Source organism: Corapipo altera, unplaced genomic scaffold (assembly GCF_003945725.1).
Source record: "Corapipo altera isolate COAL_440 unplaced genomic scaffold, ASM394572v1 1, whole genome shotgun sequence".
Taxonomy (NCBI): domain Eukaryota; kingdom Metazoa; phylum Chordata; class Aves; order Passeriformes; family Pipridae; genus Corapipo; species Corapipo altera.
This window is the reverse complement of record NW_020884873.1, coordinates 15,201,903-15,223,891: the sequence shown is the minus strand read 5'-3', so window position 1 is coordinate 15,223,891 and position 21,989 is coordinate 15,201,903. Positions and strand designations below refer to the sequence as shown.

Genomic DNA, 21,989 nt, shown 5'->3' with positions numbered 1-21,989 from the left:
AACCGGAGCCAGCTGCTGCTTTCCCTTTAGCAATATGCAAGTCTGAAAATACTCATGTGGAGCCACCTGCGAAAGCAGATTAACCCCTTTATCTGTGTCGCTTCTTTTCTCCAGCTCACGCTGCCAGTGGTTGTTTTTCCTGAGGGAGTTCCAGGGTGGCTGGCACACACAGATTTTCTGCTTAGCTTCAGGATCCCCATAGTTGTGCTCCTTGATTCCTGTCAGTGGTTAATGATTAATACAGCTACTGAATTGTAACCGAATTTGGGGTGTTGACTAGTGGGGTAGATGAAGACATGCAGAACCTGCCTATGGCACCTTTCACAGCTCCTGCATCTATGGATGATTCCTGGAGAAGCAGTTAGTGGATGGGTCAGGGAATGGGTCCTCACCCCCAGTGACCTTGGAGGACAGTGCTCTGCTCTGCCTCGTTCACGGCTACAGATCCCTTCTTCTAAACTAAGCGCTCTCCGGCACTGGAAGCCGGGCTGCATTTATTACTAACCCCACCCATCCCTGCCTCTTGCAAGAATCTTGTGAGGCCGAGATTGTGTTTTTAGAAGCAGAATGACAGAGAGAAATTCCCTGGAGGCGAATGCAGAGTGTGTGCTGTGCACGCCAGTACAGACACACGGGGCTGGGAACTCCCAGAGAGAGATTAAGTGCGAGAGAAGAGCGCAGAGCAGCCAGAGCTGGAGGAGGGGGGTGGAGGAGGCGAGACGCTTTCTAAGCCTCAAACTGAGCCGTTCGGATTTTTTTTTCTTTAAGAAAAAAAAAAAAAAAAACAAAAACCACCCTCAACCAACCTCGGTCTCGACAATCTTACTGAAGTGCCTCTTGTGTTGCCGGATCATCTCACTGCTGGGTTTGAAGGACCCAGGCTAACATGATGTACCTCTGGGTGAGTAGGAAGCGTGTGTGAGGGCTTGCACACTTTGCACATATAAGGAATGGAAAGCTGAAGGACTCTGCACTAACGTGAGTGGCCTTCACTGTTGGGCTTAGCTCTCTGCACCCTCTACACACAGTGGGCTGTTTTTCCCTTGTAAAAAATATTTCGAGCAGGTACTATTAACTGGGTTTCGAGCAGGTTTTTCCTGTGGTTATAGGTTTCTCTGGAGAGAACAGTTTTGGGCAGGTGCCTTGGAGACAAGATTTTTGGTATAATGCTCATCACTGTCTGCCATCTGAGAGACCTCTGTGTGTGTATATATATATATATATATAATTTTTCTTTGGTTGCATAACACTGTTCCCATGTGCCTCTGCTTTATGGGATTTTGGTGTTACTGAGAGACATCCCAGGTAGTGAAGGACTGCTGCTAAAAGGGATCTGTAGTCACTGAAGGTTAGGAGAGGAGCAGGAAGGGAATACATAATTTTGGAGTTTGGGAGAGAGAAGCTGTTTCTACAAAAGTTGGATGCAAGGTTGTTTTTCCAGAAGTGGCACAGTTACTCAAGTTTCTGGTGGAGTATGGAAAATAATGTCAGGAAAAACATGTATAAAGTGTTATATAGATCCAGCAAGCAAAGTAAAAGCTTATATAAAGACATATATATTTTCAGCCTTTGAGCAAGGACTGGAATTTCCTCTGGAGCCGTCAGTTCTCTTAGAGTGCTCAGTCATCTATGTGTAGTTTTGTCTGCTCCTGGGCACTCTTGAGATCAGCAGTTTGCCCTTGTGTTTCCTTACCTAGATATGTGAGGTGAAGAATAATTGGGTCCCAAGTTTTTTTCTTTTTTTTTTTTTTTTTCTTAAAACCCACCCTCCTTCCTGAGTGTGGGGGCTCTCGCTGCTGCTGGCTGCTGTTAGAGTCTGACTCCCCATCACTCCCAGGAACAAACACTGGTTTATTTTAGCAACAAAGCAAGCCTTGGAACCCAGGCAGAAGGATTTGACTTCCCTCCTTTGCACATACACACACTATCTTTGTTGCAGGGTAACTTGACTCTGCGCAGGGGTATGCACACTTGCCTGGTTTCGTCCAGCAGGCCCTGCTGGCAGGCACGTCCACCTCCTCTGCTTTTCCTCTTGCCACAGCCTGGTGTGCGGGACCCCATTTGGGGTGCTGGTTTTTAGTGAGAGAGACTGGGCAGGCCCCACGGCTCAGCTAAGATTTGTGCGTGGTTTGGTGGGTGGGGTAAGAGGAGAAGTAATTCAGCCACTCTGCTGCTGATTTTAGATAAGGAGTAAACAATGGAGATGTTCCTTACCCTGCTAAAACGAAGAGGATGAGTGTGGGAGCAGAGTAGAGCTGCCCTGCTATCTCGCCTCCTCATGCTGAGGGGTGTGTGAGCACAGTAGTGTAAAGCAGAGGTGTTAGCCTGCCTAAAGACCAACTTTGGCCCAAAAGGTGAAACCTTTTCCTGGATTCTTAAAAGAAGGTTGAGTTTTGGGATGTTTGCTGACAAGACGAAGGCTGGTAACCCTCCATGGGGTGCCGCTTCTGCCTGCACCCTAAACTTAGGGCAGCACTGCTGCTGTGTATGCATTGCAGTTAAACTTAAGAGAAGTGGGGAAAAGAAATGTTAAATGCTTGAAAATAGCTGAAGGGGTTTTAAAGGCATCATCTGGGCACTGTGCCATGATAATTAAAGAAATTAGTGAATTTTTACTATCTATATGTGATCTTTACCTTCTCAGTACAGGTTACCTTGTTACTTTCGGGGAATCTTCTCCTCCTTGGTCCTTTCAGGAACCTTTTCTTCCGTACCTATTTGTGTTTCTGCTTTAAGCTCTTTTTATCTGACAGGCTGCATAACCTTTAGCAGTGAGAACAAGGAGCCTCAAGTGACAGATCTGGTTTGGTGTGGGGTTTGCTGTGCCTCGCCTGTGCCAGTTTCTTGCTTCCCTGCTCACAGGTTCCCCCCCTACCTCCCATTGTCTCCTTGTTCCCATGCTGTCTTTTTTTCTGTTCTGTGCCTCTTGTCCTTGGAATGTCAGGACTTCAGTAGATGCATGGAGATTTGTACTGAGTCATTCCTTAATTCAATGCATGAAGCTACATTAATGCAATGTTAAATTTGAGGTTTTAAATATGCAAGTCCTGAAATCCAGAATTAAGGTTCCCACAGCAACCATAATGTTTCTTCCCCCCACCCCCCAAGGGGTGCACATTACAGAATTATCTTCTTTGAAAAGATTGTGCAATATTGAGTGCTGTCAGGTTTGACAAATAGTAAAATAAAAAGAAGAATACATCTTTCTCTGCAACTGTGGTATAGCATGGATACTGAACCCAGACATACAGGCTACCTGCAACATCACAGTCCCTGATCATAATGCTGCTTCTGGAATGAAGTGGTCCTGTAGCCTTGGTTCAGACTGACATTCTTTCTTGTTGAACTGTATTCCCTCAGGTTAAACTTGTTGCAGGATACTCTTAAATACTTGAGAGCCTTGCAGACTACAGGAGATTGTGGGCTGTGGAGATCTGGAGAATGGGAAACTTAAAATATCTGTTGTGATGACCTAATGCTTGGCATTGTGAGGGAAGTGAAGGCGGCAGACTATCTGTGCCATTAAATATCAAGAGAGACTATTTATCTTAACACTTTTACTGTGTAGGATGCAGTTGTATGAAGTCTTTCTGAGACAGAGATGGTATGATAGTCCCTCTGATGGCGTAGACCATTTGAGTGCATTGTCAGTGTTGAAACTCAAGGTGGGTGCTTTGCCATATCTATAGGTGTGTATAGGAATTCTACTTTGCAGATAAGAGTGGGGTTTTTTTTTTGGGGGGGGACCATTTAACTCTGCTTTTGTCTCTTCTCTCACTCGTTCTCATTTGCATGCAGCTGTCTGGGCTCCTGAATTGCTCGAGAGGGCTCCTAGTCATCCATTCTCTGAATGGGACATGGGGTAATTTGGACTATGAAGGCAAGAGGGTCTTTACTCTGAGGGAAGTCAGTACTGACAACATGGGGGCAGGTGTTCTGCTGGTGACAGCCAGGAGCAGAGTGGTTTGAATGTGGAAAAAGTGTTCAACCCTTTACTGGATAAGAAAGCCTGATTCTTTTTTTTTTCTTCTTTTTTTTCCTCCCATTTATGAGCAGATGAATCTTTGTGTACTGTGAGTCATAAGATATAATCTAGAGTCATTTCATTCCAAGTATTTTCTAAAGAGCATGATGTGTTCTGAGAGTTGCATGTATGAATGTCGCCTTGTTGGAGGTCTGTTTTTACAAGAAAGGTTGAAAGGAAGGGGCAGCAGCCCTATGAAGCAATTTATCAATCATCCTTCTCCTGTGCTCAAAGACAGCTGAAACTATCAAAGGCAGGAGGGACCAAGGTATGGGAGGTCCATGCTGTTGCTAGGCTTCTGGTAGGAAAGCACTGGATTCATTGCTCTGATCTCAGTTTATAGTGGGTATGGATAATTTCCTCATTTCTCGCAGCCACGTACAGGGTACATGCTGAGTGTCTGTGAGAGGGCTGGCTGCCTATTGCAACTAGAAATGATTCCTTTCTCTAGAGCCTTGTGAAAGTGGAGATCTTACCTAGACCCACTAATTACCATACAGCAAGAATAATGCTAGTAAGCTTGCCAAGCTCATTTCGAATTTTTTTGGTTTTAGTTTTCTTCCTGACCTGTCTTTTACTTGCCTTTTATCACTTAAAAGTCTCTCCTTGCATTCACTGGAATAACTTTTCCCTCTAGGCTGCAAGCTCATCAGCTTTACCACCAAGAGATTGGAAAACCAACTCCAGTGCCAAACTTGAGTCTTAGCAACATGCTCTTCCTCACGCCAGGTCTTTCTATTATTTGTTTGGTCTTTTTTCATGAGAGATAGCTACTGCCAGTGAAGAGTATGGATGTTATGGCACGGTTTTCAAAGTGTGCGTTTGATAGCAAGTGGCTATCCAGGGAAAACTGCCTCCCTACTTTGTTCTGGTGCCAAGCCTGGGGCAGCTCTTGCTGGGGAGGTCTGGCTGTGTCTCTAGGTCTTTGGCTGGAACCTGTTTGGTAGGCATGGCAAATGAACACGTCAGCCAAAATGGCAAATGAATCTCTGACAGGAGGGAGAACACGCAGTTGCTGTATGTGAAAGGTGCGTGTGTGGCGTGGTCAGTGCTAAGAGAGGTTAAAATGGGGTTGCCTCTGGGAGACTGTGGTGGTGTAGAAAGGTTTTCCTGATTGCCTGTTAGAGGTCAAGTCTGGGTAAATTTCTGCGAGTGTATTAAATGACATTTTGTGTTAATATAAACACTGATTTTTGGATTCTTGCTCCAGAGCAGGAAAGCTCTGGAAAATCATAAAATGGAGCTCATGTGAAAATCCTTGAGTGAGTAGCCTGAAAGCTGATTCCCCAGCCTGCAAGTCCCTGCGGTGCCATACTGTGGCATGCATACGTAGCAGCTTGAATCCAGAAGTAATATAGTTATGTTTGTCCAGCTCTGCAGCTGAGATAATGAGTTCTGCTGCTCGATAAGGTTTATTAGCTTTGGTGCAGCACCTCATGAACATGGTTATACTACTTCCACACTCGAGCTGTTCCGTGCACAGCTGGGTTGGGGATATCTGCATTGTGTTCTTTTGGGGGTTAGTGTGACAAAGCGACTTGCATCTGTTTGCATCTAGGGTTTTATAAAAGCTTTGGAGTTTTGGGAAACAGAGAAAGAAGAGTTTATGAAAGAGATTATATAATGTGACTGTGTTATTAGAGGACTAAAGTTGATAATCCAGGTGATCTTTTCCAATTCTGTGTTCCTGCAAACCTGTAATTGTGGAAGATGTCAAGGTCATAACCAAGATGAGAGACCCCAGTGCAGTTCAGAAAGAGAAGGCATTTCATGGCTTCAGAGAAAGGAGATTCAGGATCAGAATGATCTCTTCTGTAGGATGATTTTATCCAGTTTTGTATAAATCAAGTGTCCAGCACATTGCCATCATATTAAGGAATTCTCTTCCTTGAGGAGTCTAAACAAAAGAATTAGGGGGATGTAGACTGGCTGAGTTGGTGTGAATTTCTCCAGCAGCTCTTCTGCCTGACTGCTGTATTCCCACCTGTCCAAACAGTGATGAGCACAGGGGACTCTGTTTGCTGTAAGCCTGTCCAAGTCCTGGGAGACTGACAGGGACCGGGTCATGTTTAAGTTAGTTTTTCACAAAACAGCCTGTTTATCTTGGAAGGAAGAGAATAAACCATAAGAGAATAAGGAGAGAATAAACCTCAGCCTTCCTGATTTCCAGCTGAAAGCTTGAGGAAGAGCGCAGATAATAGCGATTTGAGACTGAACATCTGTGTTTCCTGCACTTCCCATGGTGTTTATTTGCTAATCTTAATTCCATTAGCCCCAGAACTGTTTTCACAGAATCACGGAATTGTTAGGATTGGGAGGGACCTCTTGTGATCATCTAGTCCAACCCCCCTGCCAAGGCAGGGTCACCTGGAGCAGGTTGCACAGGAATGCATCCAAGTGATTTTTAAATGTCTCCAGAGAATGAGATTCCATAACCTCCCTGGGCAGCCTGTTCCAGTGCTCTGCCACCCTCAATGTAAAGAAGTTCTTCTTCATGTTGAGGTGGAACTTCCTGTGTTTTAGTTTATGATCATTGTTCCTTGTCCTGTCACTGGGCACCACTGAAAAGAGTCTGGCACCATCCTGTTGACACCTGCCTTTGAGATATTTATATACATTAATGAGATCCCCTCTCAGTCTTCTCTTCTCTAGACTAAATAGGCCCAGGTCCTTCAATCTCTCCACATAATAGAGATACTCTAGACCCCTGATCATCTTTGTGGCCCTCCTGCTGGATCTTCTCCAGTAGCTCCTTGTCTTTTTTGTACTGAGGAGCCCAGAACTGGACACAGCATTCCAGATGTGGCCTCACTAGTGCTGAGTAGAGGGGGAGGATCACCTCCCTTGGCCTGCTGGCTAAACTTGTTCCTATGCACCTCGGGATACCATTGACCCTCCTTGCCACAAGAGCACTCTGCTGTCTCATGGTCAACTTGTCACCCACTAAGACTCCCAGGTCCTTCTGTGCAGAACTGTTCTCTAGTAGGTCAGCCCCCAACCTGTGCTGGCACTTGGGGTTATTCCTCCCCAGATGCAGTACCCTTGTTGAACCTCATTAGATATCTCTCTGCCCAACTTTCCAGTATATCAAGGCTGTCCTAGTCCCCAAGGCTATGGCGGTGGTATAGGAGAGGTCTTTGAGTGGCTCTAAATTGGAGTGGCTTTTTTGCCACAGCTCTAAGCAGTCACTAGGGTAGCAACTGCGTATGTGTGCACACCTAACCAAAAGGGTGATTGGATGGCTTGTGCGGTTAACTGGAAAAGATTCCTTCATCCTTCAGTGAGGGCTACTGGGTCAGCAGGAGCTTGAGTCACAAAATGTTTTTCTTTGTGGAGTTGTCAGTTTGGAGGAGGATCTGCAGTCTGGATGGTACCCTGTACTGAGGGCCGTATGATGCACCCTGTGGCCATGCATTGGATAGACAAGCTGTGCTGATGGACCAGTGCAGATAGTTCCATGCTGGAAGTCAAAACAGGCCTGCAGAAAATTAGGAAATCAATTGAGGATGTGCTTTGTGCCCTCCGGTGCTAAAGGCTTTTACTGAAAGTGTTAAAGATTCCTCAAAGCTGTGAAGAAGCTTAAACAAGTAATTAAGTTTCCTTCGTCTGTCCCTTAAATTTAGGTTTCATTGTTCTCAGAGTCCTATGTCTCATGACTAATATACTGCCTGCACAATGCGCTGGCTGATTTTTTACCAGATGGTTCTTGGGTCTGTAGCTGAATCCAGGGCAAAGGCATTTAGTTTTTCTCCTGCCTCAAATGAAAGATGCTGTCCCCCACACAATGCTCTAATTGAATATTGGACATAAGACAATGATGAAGTGAAAATATTTTGACCAGATGACAATTTTTAAAGATATTCTTAGGGATTATTATTCATTATGTTTTAAGGAGCTGACATAGGATGATACTAGAACATTCCTTTTTTTATAATTTATAAATCATGTAGTGTTGAAACAAAGTTTAAATGCAGAAAAATGCTGAAATTTAATTATGTATATGTGGCTAGAAGACAGAAAATGTGCAGTGTGAACTGCCTGTTGCTATTTTTTCACTTTTCATTTCTGTTGTAATAGCCTCCTTTTTCATCCCACTCTCAGTCACGATGGTGATGTCTGCTTGCATCCATGACGTATCTTTTGGATGGAGAACCCTTATGAGTAAAGACAAAGCATCCCTCAGGAAGGTGGCAAAGCCTATTTGGTGCAGCACAAGTGGGGTGTGCAGCCCTATGAGGACCATCTCAGTAGCACTGCAGAGGAACTTTCCTCCAAGGCCTGTCGGATCCAGAAGTAGTTGCAGCTTCTCTCCCCCCCTCCACCCGCCAAATTTATTACATTGTGATTTTAGCTGCTGCTTGAGTGAGGAGGAACAGTGAATGGCAATTACTTTTTTTGGTCCAGCTAGCTGAAAGGAGAAGCCCGTTCAGCATACATGAAGCTACTGCCTGCAACATCTTTTAAGAAATGGGCAGTATTGGCATTTTAAAATGTTAGTGTTGGGGAAATTTTTCCTCTGCAGAAAAAACTTTGTTGGAGTGTGTATGGTGTATGTGTAACTGCTGATTTTAAACACCTTTTGGACTGAGAAGTGCTGTAGAAATATGAGATGCTTTAATGCTTTTTCCTTGCATGAGGAATGTTGCTCTCCGATGCAGCTGTTTAGCTGTTGTGAACAGGTGTGCAATAAACACCCCTTCCCTCTTCAACCAAGTGTGGTGGTGATGGATACCCTCTCATTTAAACATGCATGATTTTCTCTCCTACAAGAATGAAAAACTTTAAAAATAGCTTAGATATCTAGAAAGAATATCTAGCCTTGTCCTGTTTCCCTCTTTCCCTCCCCCTTGCTACCAACTCAAATTACCGACAAGCTTTGGAAATTTCGGGGCAGGGGGACAGAGGTGCAGCTGGCCTGCATGTGTTGCACCAGCTGTAATGCAAATGATACATGCTGAAAGAGGCTTTTCTCACTTTTGTAATTCTTGGATATTGTTGTGCAACAGGGACATGCGACAATTTGCCTTAAACGTATTTGCTGATATGTTCCACTGAGTATACTGCATCCTTTGTTCCTTGCCGGCAAGAGACTATCAAAATCCAATTGCCCGTCGGCAGCATGTCTGATTGCAGCTGGGACTGTCCTCCTGGCTTTCCTATCCATCATTCCTGAGGCGATCCCATCACACTTGAAAACAGTTAATTTAGAGCTGGCCGGAACATGGACTTTGGTAAATCCTCAGCTTTTTTGGACAATTGTTTGGACAATTTGTAATAAAGCACAATTTTTCTGTCCTTTGTCTCTGAAAGTGGCATTAACCTATTGTTCTTCTGCCTAAAAGGGCTGAAGGAGACGTGCTTGGCCAGCCTGTGCACAGGTTCTCTGTGGGTACCTGTCAACTTTGCTGCTGCTTATCTGGAGCAGTAAAAACACAGGCGCTGGAGGTTCAGCTGTGTAAAAACAAAAGCTGATGTTGATTTAATCCCATTACATTGCGTTGATCTCTCAACCACTGGACTCTTAGTAGGATTCCAGCTTTAATCCTGTAAGGATCAATCTGACCCGTTGCTTTTCTGTCCTGATCCTAAATCCCCCTTTAATCTTGTTAATTATACCAGGCCTTTTTTGGTTTCATTTTTTTCCCTTGTGGACCAGCAAAACCACATTAAATCTTCATGTTGCTATCTCTGACCTGGTGTTTTTACCCTTTGTTCATCCTGTTGAGGAGCAAGGTGCTCCTGAAGGCTGGTTTCACTATTCATAGCAGTGTGTTTGGTGGTCCAGTGGGCTGCTTCTGCAGACTCCTGAGGACTCAGCTAGTTATGCTGTTGTGCTGAATTCCTCCTGGTTCTGTCAGGATTTTTCTTTTTTTTTCACTGTGGTTTGATATTGTACTGCGTGAAGGGGGTGGGGAATCACAGAACATGAGAGCCACTTTGAAATTACTTTCTTATTTTAAAGATAAAGGTTTTTTGGAACAGAATCCCAATGACTGGCATTGAGGGCTTTGGAGTTGAAGACAATATCAAGGAACATGGAGCACTGCTCGGGTGATGAGGCAAACACTCTGAAAAGGCTGGGACCCAGGTCAAGGCTTAGGTAGTCCCATGGCTCACAGATATATTCTGAAGGTCACAGAGAAATTCAGCTGCTTAAATCAGCCTTTTTATGTTTACGTGTGTTCGGTGGCTTGAGGAGAGGAATAATGTGCATTCAGACTTGAGGCTCTTTATCTTCACATTGCACTGTCTGCAGGCCTCCAAACCCAGCACTGCCTTTTCTGTGTAATGCACAAGGCCAATTTCTCACTGTGACAATCTGCTCCTGGCACTTGCAATAATAGAAACTAGCTGTGCTTAATGTATTCATCTCTGGTATTTCCTATACTGTAAAGAAGAAAACCAACCAAAAATTGCACCTACTTTTGCTGTAACTTGATCAAGAGCTGACAGACCATTTCTGGAACATGTCTGTGCTGGGATCCTGACCGCTCTGCCAAATTCTGTGCCTTTATCTTGCAGTGCTGTGCCTTCCCTTTCCCCTGTCCATGCTGCTCTGCCTCACCCAGCAGAGGCTTCTGCTTTTCCAGCCTTTCAGCCAAATCCTGACTTCCTACCACCTTGCCAGAGCACCATGGGTCTGATTTCTCTCCTTGCCAGAGTGCAGGCTGTAGATGTGGGTCTGCCATAGAAGCTGACTCCCTTTTAAACCAGATAGAGAGGAAACGGAGTTTGGGTCACAGAGGATGAGCTCCATGGGTGCATTTATTCCCATTAAAGCAACCCTTGTGCTTAGTTTTTGGAAAACACTTAGAAGCCATGACAAGAAGTAGCAATTGCTTTTAAGGTAACGTGGGCATTTTCCTAGCAGTTCTAGGGTTAAGGAAATTGTAGAGGGGTGACACGGTGACTGTTCCCTATTTTTGTGTGTTGCCAGTAGCGAGAAGGGGGAAACTTTGATTTCTAATCCGCTTTGGAGGAGGCTCCGTATCAGGGCTGCACAGAAACATCCAGTCAAGCAGCTCCTTTATCATAAAGGGGATTTTAATTAAAACTGTTCTCGCATCATGAGCGAAATGAGCGTCAGTGCCAGCCAGCCCTGCACTGGGCATTTATCTCCTTCAAACCACATTACCAGTAATTGCTGCATTAAATCAAAGTCGAGGGAGATTACAGGTCTGAATTGGGCAGGCGGCCGGTGCCAGCGCGGGGAGCTCCGTGCTGCTGAGTTGCTGATATGGGAACCCCCTCTGCCCCCCAGCTGGGGATGAGGGCTGCTGGATCCCAAGAAGCCCTTCTCATTATGGGGTGGGAATTTTTGTCATAACCTCGGAGGAGTGGCAGGCTGTATGCTTGGAGCATTTTAAGCCACTGGTGTTTTTCTATTAGCTTCCTTTTAAAACAAACAAACCCAATAACAAAACAAGCCCTGTGGCATTGACATCCCACCCCTGTCTCCTGTTTGGATCCACCACAGACGTTTCCTTTTATTCGTCTTCTACTGCTTTTTCCAGCCCTGAAACTTAAGAATTAATCACCTCTTGTTTTGGTATGTCCTTTTTTCTCTACCCTCCTTGCCACAGCTCTGCTCTGGAGCTGCTAACTTGGTTCCTCTCTGTCCCAACATGGGAGAGCTTCTCCCCTTCTTCACCTCTCCCCCCACTGAGGAATTGTATCTTCCTTGACCTATTGTTCCTTTGCCAACTATGGCTCATTAGTTTGTTTAATTATTTTTCTAGGTTTTTAAGCATTCTGTTGTCTCTAGCTCTAGAGCAGCTGTTTTTCCTTCTTCTTGTCTCTATACTTGGACCATGGTGACTCCAAAAAACATCTGATCATCCTAGCATTGCTCTTGCTTCCACTCTCCAGACCTCTGCCAGGGCAAGGCTGAGGAGTGACCATGCCCACATGAGATTTTAGGCATGTGGACTTTGCTGAGGTAATTAGATCTATGTGGGCAATCACTGAATTATCAAAATGTGACAGCTGGATTTTTGGGGGCTGTTATTAGGTCTGTTCTGTAATTGTAAAGAGGGTAAGTCAGGAAGAGAACGTGCAGTAAACATGTTTTTTCTTTTTAGAAGTGACTGTCATTTTCTTTGTTTTCATCTTGGTGGGGGTTACGTATTTTCCTGTTCTATTGCAGACGATCTGGGACAGTTGGGTGGCAATGATGGTTTTTCTTCATTTTGCCCAGAGGTGCCTTTGGCAACCTGCCATTCTGAAGTTTGCTTCCTACGGTGTTTGCATATCTACCACATTCCTCTGCTGCAGAATAGTCTCATTCCTTGCACTGTGCTGAGGACCCAGTAGTGTATGTGAAAGAGGGTGCTGCAGCTCGATCTGCCTGTCGAGCTGTATTGGATTTTTAAGGTTCGCGCAAGTTTCTCAGAAGCTGTCTAATTTAGAGCAGTTGCAGGAGGTGTGCCTGCTGTGCCCCTTCAGAGCTTGAAGTTGCAGCTTTTGCTTCATTACAATGTGAGCTTCAGATGCAGCTTAAGTATTGCCCTACTTTAACTCTGGCCTGCACACCAATCTCTAGCCTGAGATAAGTGGTTCTTTTAAATTCATGCTAAGAGACCCATAAAGCCATAGAGGCTGAAGTTTGAGTGCTGCTGATATCCAAGCTGATAATTTGGAGGGGTTGCAGTGAATTTTGCCTTAGTAGGCCTGTTACCATGAAGTGAGAGTAGCTCCACTGCAGAGTAACTGGAGAAATGTGCATAGAACATGAGCCAAGTGCTTTGGTAGAGATTTCTTGATAGTGACAGAAAGAAGATATGAGTTTTCATGGGAGCCAGGAAACCATCTTTATGGCATCCTGGTTTTGGGACAGAGAATGCAGATAGTGTGGTAAATTGGGGCAAATAAACATGAGTGAATTTTTTTTGGTAAAGGTCACAGAAAGCTGCTGAAAAGAGCAAGTATCTTGACTGTGCAGATGGTGCATCCAGAGAAAGCCCTTGGTGTTTGTTGTCCAGGGATTTCAACTGCTGTGGCTTGTTTTAGAACTTGCTGGGAGTTGAAGCTAGCCTGCAGGAAAGGACTTTGGACCGAGCTGTGTCAGCCTTTATTCTGTTCTTTTGGCTCATGGGAGAGGTGTAGGTAGCAGTTAGCTTATGTTCCTGTAGCAGACCTCTGTGCCCATCTCTTGGGACTCTGTGTGAGGATAAAAAGATTTTCAGAATTTTGATCTCTCCTGCTTTCTGAGAAATATACAGGTTTCAAAAACTCCACCAAAAAAAAAAAAATCTAGGTGTTTGCTGCCTTTTACTATTTTTGTCTTAGTCTCAGGCAGAAAGTGATGTGAAGACAACCTCTTGCCTCTGAGCTGGCGTAGCCTCAACATACCTCTTCTGTTCTCCACCACAGCCTTATACTTCTCCACTAAAACCACTAGAGAAGGAACACAATAATAACTAGCACCTCTGCCCCAAGAAGAGTAGTCTCTGGGGTCACTCCTACATTAAAGCATGACTTGCTGCTGTCACCATTCATTTAGTGTCTTGACTTTCCTCTTTCAGGGTAAATTGCTTCGTTTTTGCCAAACCTCAGCTTTGCATGCTATTTCTGGATCCTTTCTGTGCACTCAGCAAATGCACCAAATTCTTAACTGCGGCACTTCTGGTATTTTGCTCTTGAATCTCTTTAGGGATGCCTGAGTTTGGGATTTTTGAAGTTTTCTTAAATGGGAATGGGGAAAAAGCAGGATTCATCATCTGAAGCTTAGTAGGCAAGTGAGATTTTGAATTGAGGCCTACAGAAATTAATGGACAGATGTGTAATTCTTCTATCATGAAATTGTCATTGCAGATTTACACTGAAAGTGTCATATTCTGAATATTGCTGTGCTCTAAGTGTTTCCAAATGACTTCCTGAGATTTATTTGGTGACCTGCTGTTGTGGCAGCTAAAGGTCCTGTCTGCGTGATGTTCTCCAATTCCTCAGTTCCTGCCAGTAATGAAGTCTCGGACCCAGCTGTCACGTGTAGACTGTGCTGCTTGTTTATTTCTGTCTTACTTTCATTCCATTAAGAGTTTGGTTTAATACTTTTGACATGTTTTGCCTCTTGCTTACAGTGTGTGGGCAGCTGCTCTGCTGTTCTGATTGAACCAAGTTGAGCAGGGAATGCTTTTGCTCCTGTGTCAGAAGAACAGAATGCTATCTGAGAAAACCTTTCCCCCAAATTCTACTTTTGTTTGTGAGGCTGGGAAGCCATTCCGCTCTATGGTAGGGATAAATTTAAGCTGATACTAGCATAATTTATGTGTGGACATCCTTTAACTTGGAACAAGTACTTTATTCTATTTTAGTCTGTCACGTGGAAGCAATTTGATAAGCTGGGAGGTGAGGTGGGGAGGAAAATCCATAGCAAACCCGTCTCCATTAGGAAGCAAGCGCTCAGCTGGATGAGTAAGACAGGGCCACATACTGAAATGCTCTGTGATAGTTGATCATGTGCTCCCTTCACCCCAGGCAAGGGCGGGGTAAAACGTGTTAGCTCAAATCCTTGGTGAAAGTGGTTTATCCCAGGAGCGTTTGCTGGGAGAGACTGGGAATGCAAGTGCCATTACCAACGGCCCCATGCGGCCACTCACTGCTAGGACTGAGGTAATGGCAGAACTGTGCTTGCGTTACGGGGGAATTCGCCAGTGCAGACCAGCCCTAGTTTGTGATTCATTCAATTAAAAATACTTGGTGAGAGTATCTCTGATACTACCATCTGGTGACTTTTAATAGTATTTATTCTTAGGAAGGTGGTTCTTTAATTAAGGAATTAACCTTAATTTTTCTAGGCTTAGTGTAGATCTGAAGAAACGCTCAGGCTTAAGCTGCTCTATTTCTAGAAGAGTCAAGTCTTCCTTTTTTGGATCTCTCCATTGTCCCCTTAAGGATCAGCTAATTGAACTGCTGCTTCTTGTTAAGTGAAAAACCAAGTGGGACTATGAGAGATAGAATGGGCAAAGCTTTTCTCTGACTGAGGTTCTGGAGCAGCCTCTGAAGTGAAGGAAAACTGTCTGTTCTTTTGTTTCCTCTTTGTCCACTGCTCCCAAAGGAAAATAGAAAGGCAGTGTGGGTCTCATGTAATGTCTAAACTACGAAAAGAAAACTTCTTCTTTTCTTTGATGTTGAAATTCTGCATCTGGGCACCTTTTTGTTTCTCATGTAACAGGCAAAAAGCATTTTGATGGAGATGTAGCATTACCAAGATCAGTGCATATACAAGTGGTCCCAAAAGAAAGCTGTGATATGATGACCTTCATTGCCAAATGGCTTAGCCCAAAAATACACTTATTTGCTTCCTGAAGCAATGCCAAGCATTTAGAGTTCTCTTTGAAAGGAGGCCCAGGCCCAACATACAGATAATTTTTTTCTGGAAAAACTGTGTATACTTTCTTTTCCCCCTTTTATATTGTGCCTCTGAAGATAACTAAGACGATGGAACCTGTCTGAATTTAGAAGCTCCTTTTGGACTTGTCGCATGTTGTACTCAGATGTTCTGGAGTTGTCTCAAGATAGTGTAATTAAAACCTGTTTTGTAATGCATGTAAAGCACTGGGTTGGGGTAGAAAGGAAAGCTAAAGTCATGTCTTCTATCTGCTGCTGGTATATCCAGACTGCTGGCAGGTTTATTTTGCAACTTAATCACGAATACATTCTTGTGAGTTATTGTTCTGTTAAAGCTGCCTTCCTGGGAGCCAGCTCGTTAGCATCATGCATAAAACCTCAGTTTTGGGAGTGCAGTCTTTTGACAGAGGATTTTTCAAACTTGAGATGAGTGTTCATCACTGCCTTATGTTTTCCTTTGTAATAATTTCAGAGATAGACTTTGGGCAATCTGAGTTTTGCCTGAATTGACTCTGGGTCCTTGTCCAGCAGCTGAAATTGTGTGGGCAGGATCTGTATTTCCAACTTAAGAAAGACTCTGCCTACAGAAACCTAACTTCAGGATCAAGAGCCTTTGTCTCTTGACAGCCATGACTTTGTAGGTCATGTATTCGGAGAACTTGGTTTCTGGCTGAGGAAGATCCAGGCTTGTCATTTCATGAGTCCTGTTTGGTACATAGGTTTCTTGAGTTTGCTAATATTACTGTTCTACTGGATGGCTGTAAGAAAGCTCAACAGAACAAAACAAAAGCCAGTTGTCCAGCAAACAAAGGTCTTGCAATATGCTGCTTTAGCAGACCAATATCATATTCTTGTTCTGCCTCCTTTTTCCATGTCCTTCCCTAAAGCAGAGTTTGTTGAGGCTTTGAAAATAAGCAGTAGTAAAGAAGTAATTTTTTTTAAATTCGAACCTGTTCTCTTATGCTATGTATTTGTAATTGTTTTTTAAAACTGTGCTAGTTTTCCAGTCTAGACAAACCATTAATATTTAACAGCTATGTGTAGATGATGCAGTGAAGAGCTAAGGGCACTAACAGAATGCAGGTATCCTATGTCCATAGTTTAGAGCATGCATGGTGCCTAGCTATTAAGCCACTTTAAATGGGTTTCAGGACTACAGAGCTTAGTTAAAAAGTGTTTAGAGTGGTAGAGGCAGATGCAAACAAACTGTATCCCTCACAGGTAAATTGTCTTGCAAGAGGGGAATGTGTTGCAGCAAAAGATTTAAAGGGGAGATCTCCAGCACTTTGAGGGGAAAAGACATGACCAGGAGCTATTTTAGAACTTCGATTTTGTTAAATGTTGTCTGTGGTATTTTTATCTCTCAAATTTTTTTTTGAAATTGTGAATTTTATCCATTAAAACTGGATGTGTAATGACTGAAGTTCCATTGTCTGCCTGTGGTATTTTCTTGGCAGAAACAGCGAGTATGATGGGGCTATCTTCTCTGCTACACATAACCTGGTATTTGCTGCCTTCTCTAACTTTGGGCTTCTTGGGCCGTTTGCCAGGAGGCTTTTAGTTTCCTTGGATTCGAAGTATATTCTTGGTAATTTCATTTGTGCTAATGTGTTTTAGGCCTATTAATCCTAATGAACACGAGGCATCAGTAGCACTGACTAATCAGACAGGGTTCAGGCAAGTAGTGGCTCCTATGGCTTTACCAACGCATTTAAATTCTTTCCTGTGATGTCCTTATTATGCTAATCCAACACACTCTGGTTTACTGCTACTCCACATTGCCCAGAACTGCTGGTTTCATTTCTACTTAATGCATCTCATTCCTGATCTGCAGCATTTGCCTGCTTAACGTGTTTCACTTTCAGGGAACGCACTGGCTTGGTGCTGAGTTACTCACCTGCATAACTAATCCACCACCAGATCTCCTTGCTCTTGAGATCAGGACAACTATGCAAAACTGACAGGTTTCTGAAACGTGAGAAAAAATCAGTTTCTGCAGTTACCTGTGTATTGTCATCTTTGCTTCTACTTGCCATTTGGGAATATTGAGCTTTCCTGTGTATGCTCTGCCTACATTTATGGCCTCCCCACTTGAATCCCTAATGATTCCAGGGTAAGAATAACAACTAGACCATAAGTAATTTTTCTAGTTGTTGGTGATATTAGATCTAGGAAGAAAAAAAAAAATCATCCAGTTTTTTTTTTAAAAACATTATACCTATTCAAACCATTCAAACAATAAAGCCCAGAAAATGTAGCCCTAGAGAGGAATGATGACTTTCCAGTATAAATTCTTACCTGGAGTGAGCGAAAGCCATCTTTGTGCTCAGGACATGGGACTTGCCTTGGTGCAAAATGAGAATATCTTGCAGCTCTATAGATGTAATCTTGGTATCGAGTGCTGTTTGTCTAACACTGGTATGAACTGGCTGAGCTGCTTGAACTATTTAGCTGCTATGGAAATCAGTACATACCCAGCCAGAAAATGCATCCTTGCTGGCATGTTTTCTACGTTTACATCAGTCTTTAAAAAGCAGAGACATATTGTAAGCTGCTCATCAGATCCCTGATGACCCAGTTTAGCAGATGTAGTGATTGGCTAATTGTTAAAGATGCCATTTTTGGTGAGTGAGAGGAAGAGCATCAGCCAGGCTTCTAGCGATGAAGAGTTAGAATCAGCGGAGGTAAGAGCTCTTTAGTGGGAGTAACTAGATAAGGCTTGGATTAATTTGTCTGGAGAACAGAGAATTATACAAAAGATTTATAAATTTAGTTTGTAAAACGAAACTGTTGGTGTAGTTCCTTAGTAAAGATCAATGTGGTGTAATGACTATGTAGAATGGAAATAGCTCAGACTCCATTCTGTATTGCTCTGTCCCCACAGTACCAGTTTTTATCAATTTAAAAAAAAAATGTATTTGTCAAATGTCTGGAACTACTGTGGCTGCACTTCAAGCATCGGGAGATTATGGCTATATTATGTTCTTGTAGTTGTACTTGTAATTGTGACTTAGCATGCTTGTTATAAGCAGTCTGAACAAAGCAGGCAAAGCAAAGCCCAGGGCTGTGGTCTTGCATTTTCCAAAAATGTTCCTCAGTCTGCAGACATCAAAGAGAGCAGTGTATGTGAAGGAAAATACTGGGTTTTGGGAACATTTGGAAGAACTCGTGTAATCTCCATGCCTTGCTTAGTACACGGAAAAAGGAAAATTAGGTAAATGCTGCTACAGTAGCATGTAAAACAGTATCTCTAGAAAAAGGAATGGGTAGGTAGGAGATACAAAAAATAAAATCCAATGTTATGAAAAGAATAATAGAATTCAGCAGTAACTAGATGGGTGATACTGTTAGTTGAGGTAGCTGGGAGCTGTGTGATCAATAAATGCACAAACATATCAGGGTTGGGTTTTTTTCAGGCTCCTGGCATTAGAAATAACAAATAGAGGAATCAGAGCTACTGGTGCAGAACATGAAACTGGATATTATAGGGATAATATCAATCTGCAAGAATAGTAATCATGGCTTTAACATGCATTCAAGATTATGTGTGATTCAGATAGGGTAGATGTAAAAGGTGATAGGCTGCATTGTATGCAGTAGACTGTAAAGAAGAAAGCAGAGTTAATACTGATAATGCAGGATCTGTTTCTGGTCAAATTGCTGTGGGGAAGAATGGTAAAAGAGGTCCTGGGGGAGTACTGTGAGTCTGCTGTAATCCCTCATAGGATTGGACTCGGATACAAACTTGAGGCTCGGAAATGATATTATTCCCAGTACCATTAGAGAGATAAATATTAGTCTGAGAAACTTTAATTTCTCAGATATAGCTTGGAGAACAAATGCTGCTAATAATCATCAGGTCAAAAGAATTTTGTCACCGTAACATCATCACCTGTTGTTGACACAGTGAGTGAATTATCAGTGCTATGACTATTACAGGAAAACAAGCTGTTTAGAAGCCTCCACCTCCCCACCTTTGGATGGGCTGATCATCATACAAGCTTTAATACATGAAGCAATATGTTTAATGAAGTCAGTGAGGTGGATTGAAAACAGCCTTGAATGTAGAATTGGAATTGTGCGGTTTGGGTTTGGTGGGGTTTTTATTGTTTGGTTGGGGTTTTTTGTTTTGTTTGTTTTTAGAGGCACTTTGGATACAAATTATTGATGGTATATGTAAAGGGGGAAAACCTTCTAAGAAGAAACTTCAGCCTAACTTTATAAATGCTATTAGGTGAAAAAAAATTTACGAAAGAGAATTTATCAGCAGAGATTGCTGTGCCTTTAAAGTCAGTAGGGATAAAATGAGAACTGCCAAAAATCAGGCTGAATTAAACCTTGTAAATGTTGCTAAGGAAATGGGTGACAGTTTCTCAAAATACAGTTCGAGAGAAGGGAAAATGTGGGGCCACTTAGTGTTGAGGATAGGGTAGTTAATGAGGATGCTCTTGTGGTCACAGAATGGAACAAATCTTTGTTGTTGTAAGTAGAGTTGGTCATGGGAGCAAGGGCAAGATGGGTAATGGGCATGAACCTACCATAGACACAACTGTGCTGGACATTCAAAGACCTTAGTTAGTGCATGTAGGCTGCAAATAGCAGAGCTGTTGTACGTACGGAGAACAGAAAGCGCAATAGACCTACTGCTGGTGGGGGATGATCTGAGTAAATACAGACCTGTTGGCCCAAAGTCAGCTGTATGTTGACACAACAATATTAATTAAAGGCTTGGACACAAATGAAAAATGCAATAAAAGGCAACACAAATCCATCAAAATCAGGGTGTGCCTTATCAGCCTATCTGTTTTTAAGATAACCAATTTTCTTAATTTGGTAATGTGCATTTTTCTTAATGGGATGATGTCTCTTACTGTAGACAGGTTCTACACCATCTGATGTGGTGCTACAAAGGAAAGTACTAATGAGACTAGAGAAGATGCCATTTAGTGCTGAAATTGTGAAACAGAGGTAATGTTGATCTGGGTGATGTCTTTAAAAAAGAAAAAGGAGTGTAGGCTAGATCAGGTGCAAGAAAGTGCTTCTGGAGGTCGGGGAATAGCAAGCCTATCATGTGACAGAGGACTGGAACAGCTGCTTGTTTGGATTGTTAGAGAGGGGATACACGAGGAAGGTTAATTGTAAGGGAAGGAGAAAATACAGCTAAGCTAGAGGACAGTACTGGCACAAGAACAAAGAATAAACAGAAATTGCTCAGGAATAGCATTAAGCTGGAAAAGAACACTGATGATCCCAGATGTTCTAGAGCAGCCTTTTTGCTGGGGTAGTGTAACTGCAAAACCCAGTTCTAAGATACAGTGTGATACATTTTATGAAACTTAAGAGGATGTTGTGTGATAGCAGTTGATCTGATTCTGTGCGTCAGGAGATCTTTTTCAGTCTTCATATTTCTGTAATTTTAAAATTATTCATACGTGTAAGTATCTGCAGGAACAAGGCTATGATTTTCTAAGTTACCTAACTTGTGTTACTGGAAATGCATGAGCATAGTAGGTTGTATGATAATGTAGTTGGACCATTATCTCAGAATTATGGAGTGCAGCGCCATCTTATATTTGACTAATATTTGTTGCAAGTCAGTGTGCAGTAGTAAACCAGTCCTTGTGACCAGCCTTGCAGAAAATTCAGTAGTTTACTGCTGGCCAGTAAAGTCCTGTTCTATCCATCTTGGCACATATGAGTTTAAAACTAGTTTTTGTCATTTAATTGTCTGTGGGACACAGGAGGTGTGATACTTTGTTACCAAAATGTCACCTGAGTATCTTAATGCTGGTTAGGCAGAGTATTTAAGTCTACATCAAAAACTTTAAAGCATGGCAGTTCTGTCTGGATCTGTAGTTAAAACAGCAGAGGAGCTTAGGTGTTGCTCTCCCTCCTTCTTTTGTTTTGCCCATTTGATGGTTATTTATAGATAGGAAGATATCTTCACTAGGATTTGGAAACATTTTATTCCCCCGAGGCCTGGTTGGAAATGACAAGAATTGGATTGTGAAACAAATGTAAGGTTTTTAACTTAGTTAGGGATTTAGTTTTAAAACCTGGGGCAGTAATATGAAGTAGCAAAAAACAGGCTACTGGAAAAGGCTCTGGGTTTGTATAAATTAATGCCTTTTCATAAAAAGATTTTATTGGAGATACTCAATTGCTTGAGTGCATAGTAATGAGCTATGCAAAAGAATGAAGGGTAGGCACCTTTTGAGCATGTAGTTACAGAAAGGAGAAGGAAATAAAGAAGTATTGGTCCTTCAGAGGAAAGCAGATGCTATCTGTGCCCCGAAGCAGGGCATGTGGGGGGAGTGCTCAGAGGTAGCCAAACAGCCCTCTGAAGGTGAGGAGAAAGAGGCATAATGTGAGCTTCAGGAAGCTGGTTTGTGTCCGGGGCAAAACAAATTGACCAAAAGCAGAATGAGATGGAAGTTTATTGTGGGAGCCTCATCCTTTTTTTCCCAGTGAAGAGATCTAGAAGCATAGCTGCTTTCCCATTTATGGGCAATTAATTTCTTTCTCTGTGCAAATCTTCACACAGAAACAATGGCTATAGAAACTTTTTTTTATTTTTTTTTTAGATGTAGAAAATGTCATGCCTTGTACTCCCCAA

At 42.8% G+C, this 21,989-nt stretch overlaps 1 protein-coding gene across 1 annotated transcript in view; it reads left to right on the top strand.

Annotated features, from left to right (window-relative positions):
* Positions 1–606: 606 nt before the first annotated feature.
* RBFOX2 (RNA binding fox-1 homolog 2) overlaps positions 607–21,989 on the top strand; it is a 109,321-nt gene continuing 87,938 nt past the window's right edge. The window contains exon 1 of the mRNA XM_027666644.1: positions 607–901. Coding sequence (XP_027522445.1) covers positions 887–901 — 15 coding nt within the window. The 5' untranslated portion in view covers positions 607–886. The remainder of the gene's footprint in view (positions 902–21,989) is intronic.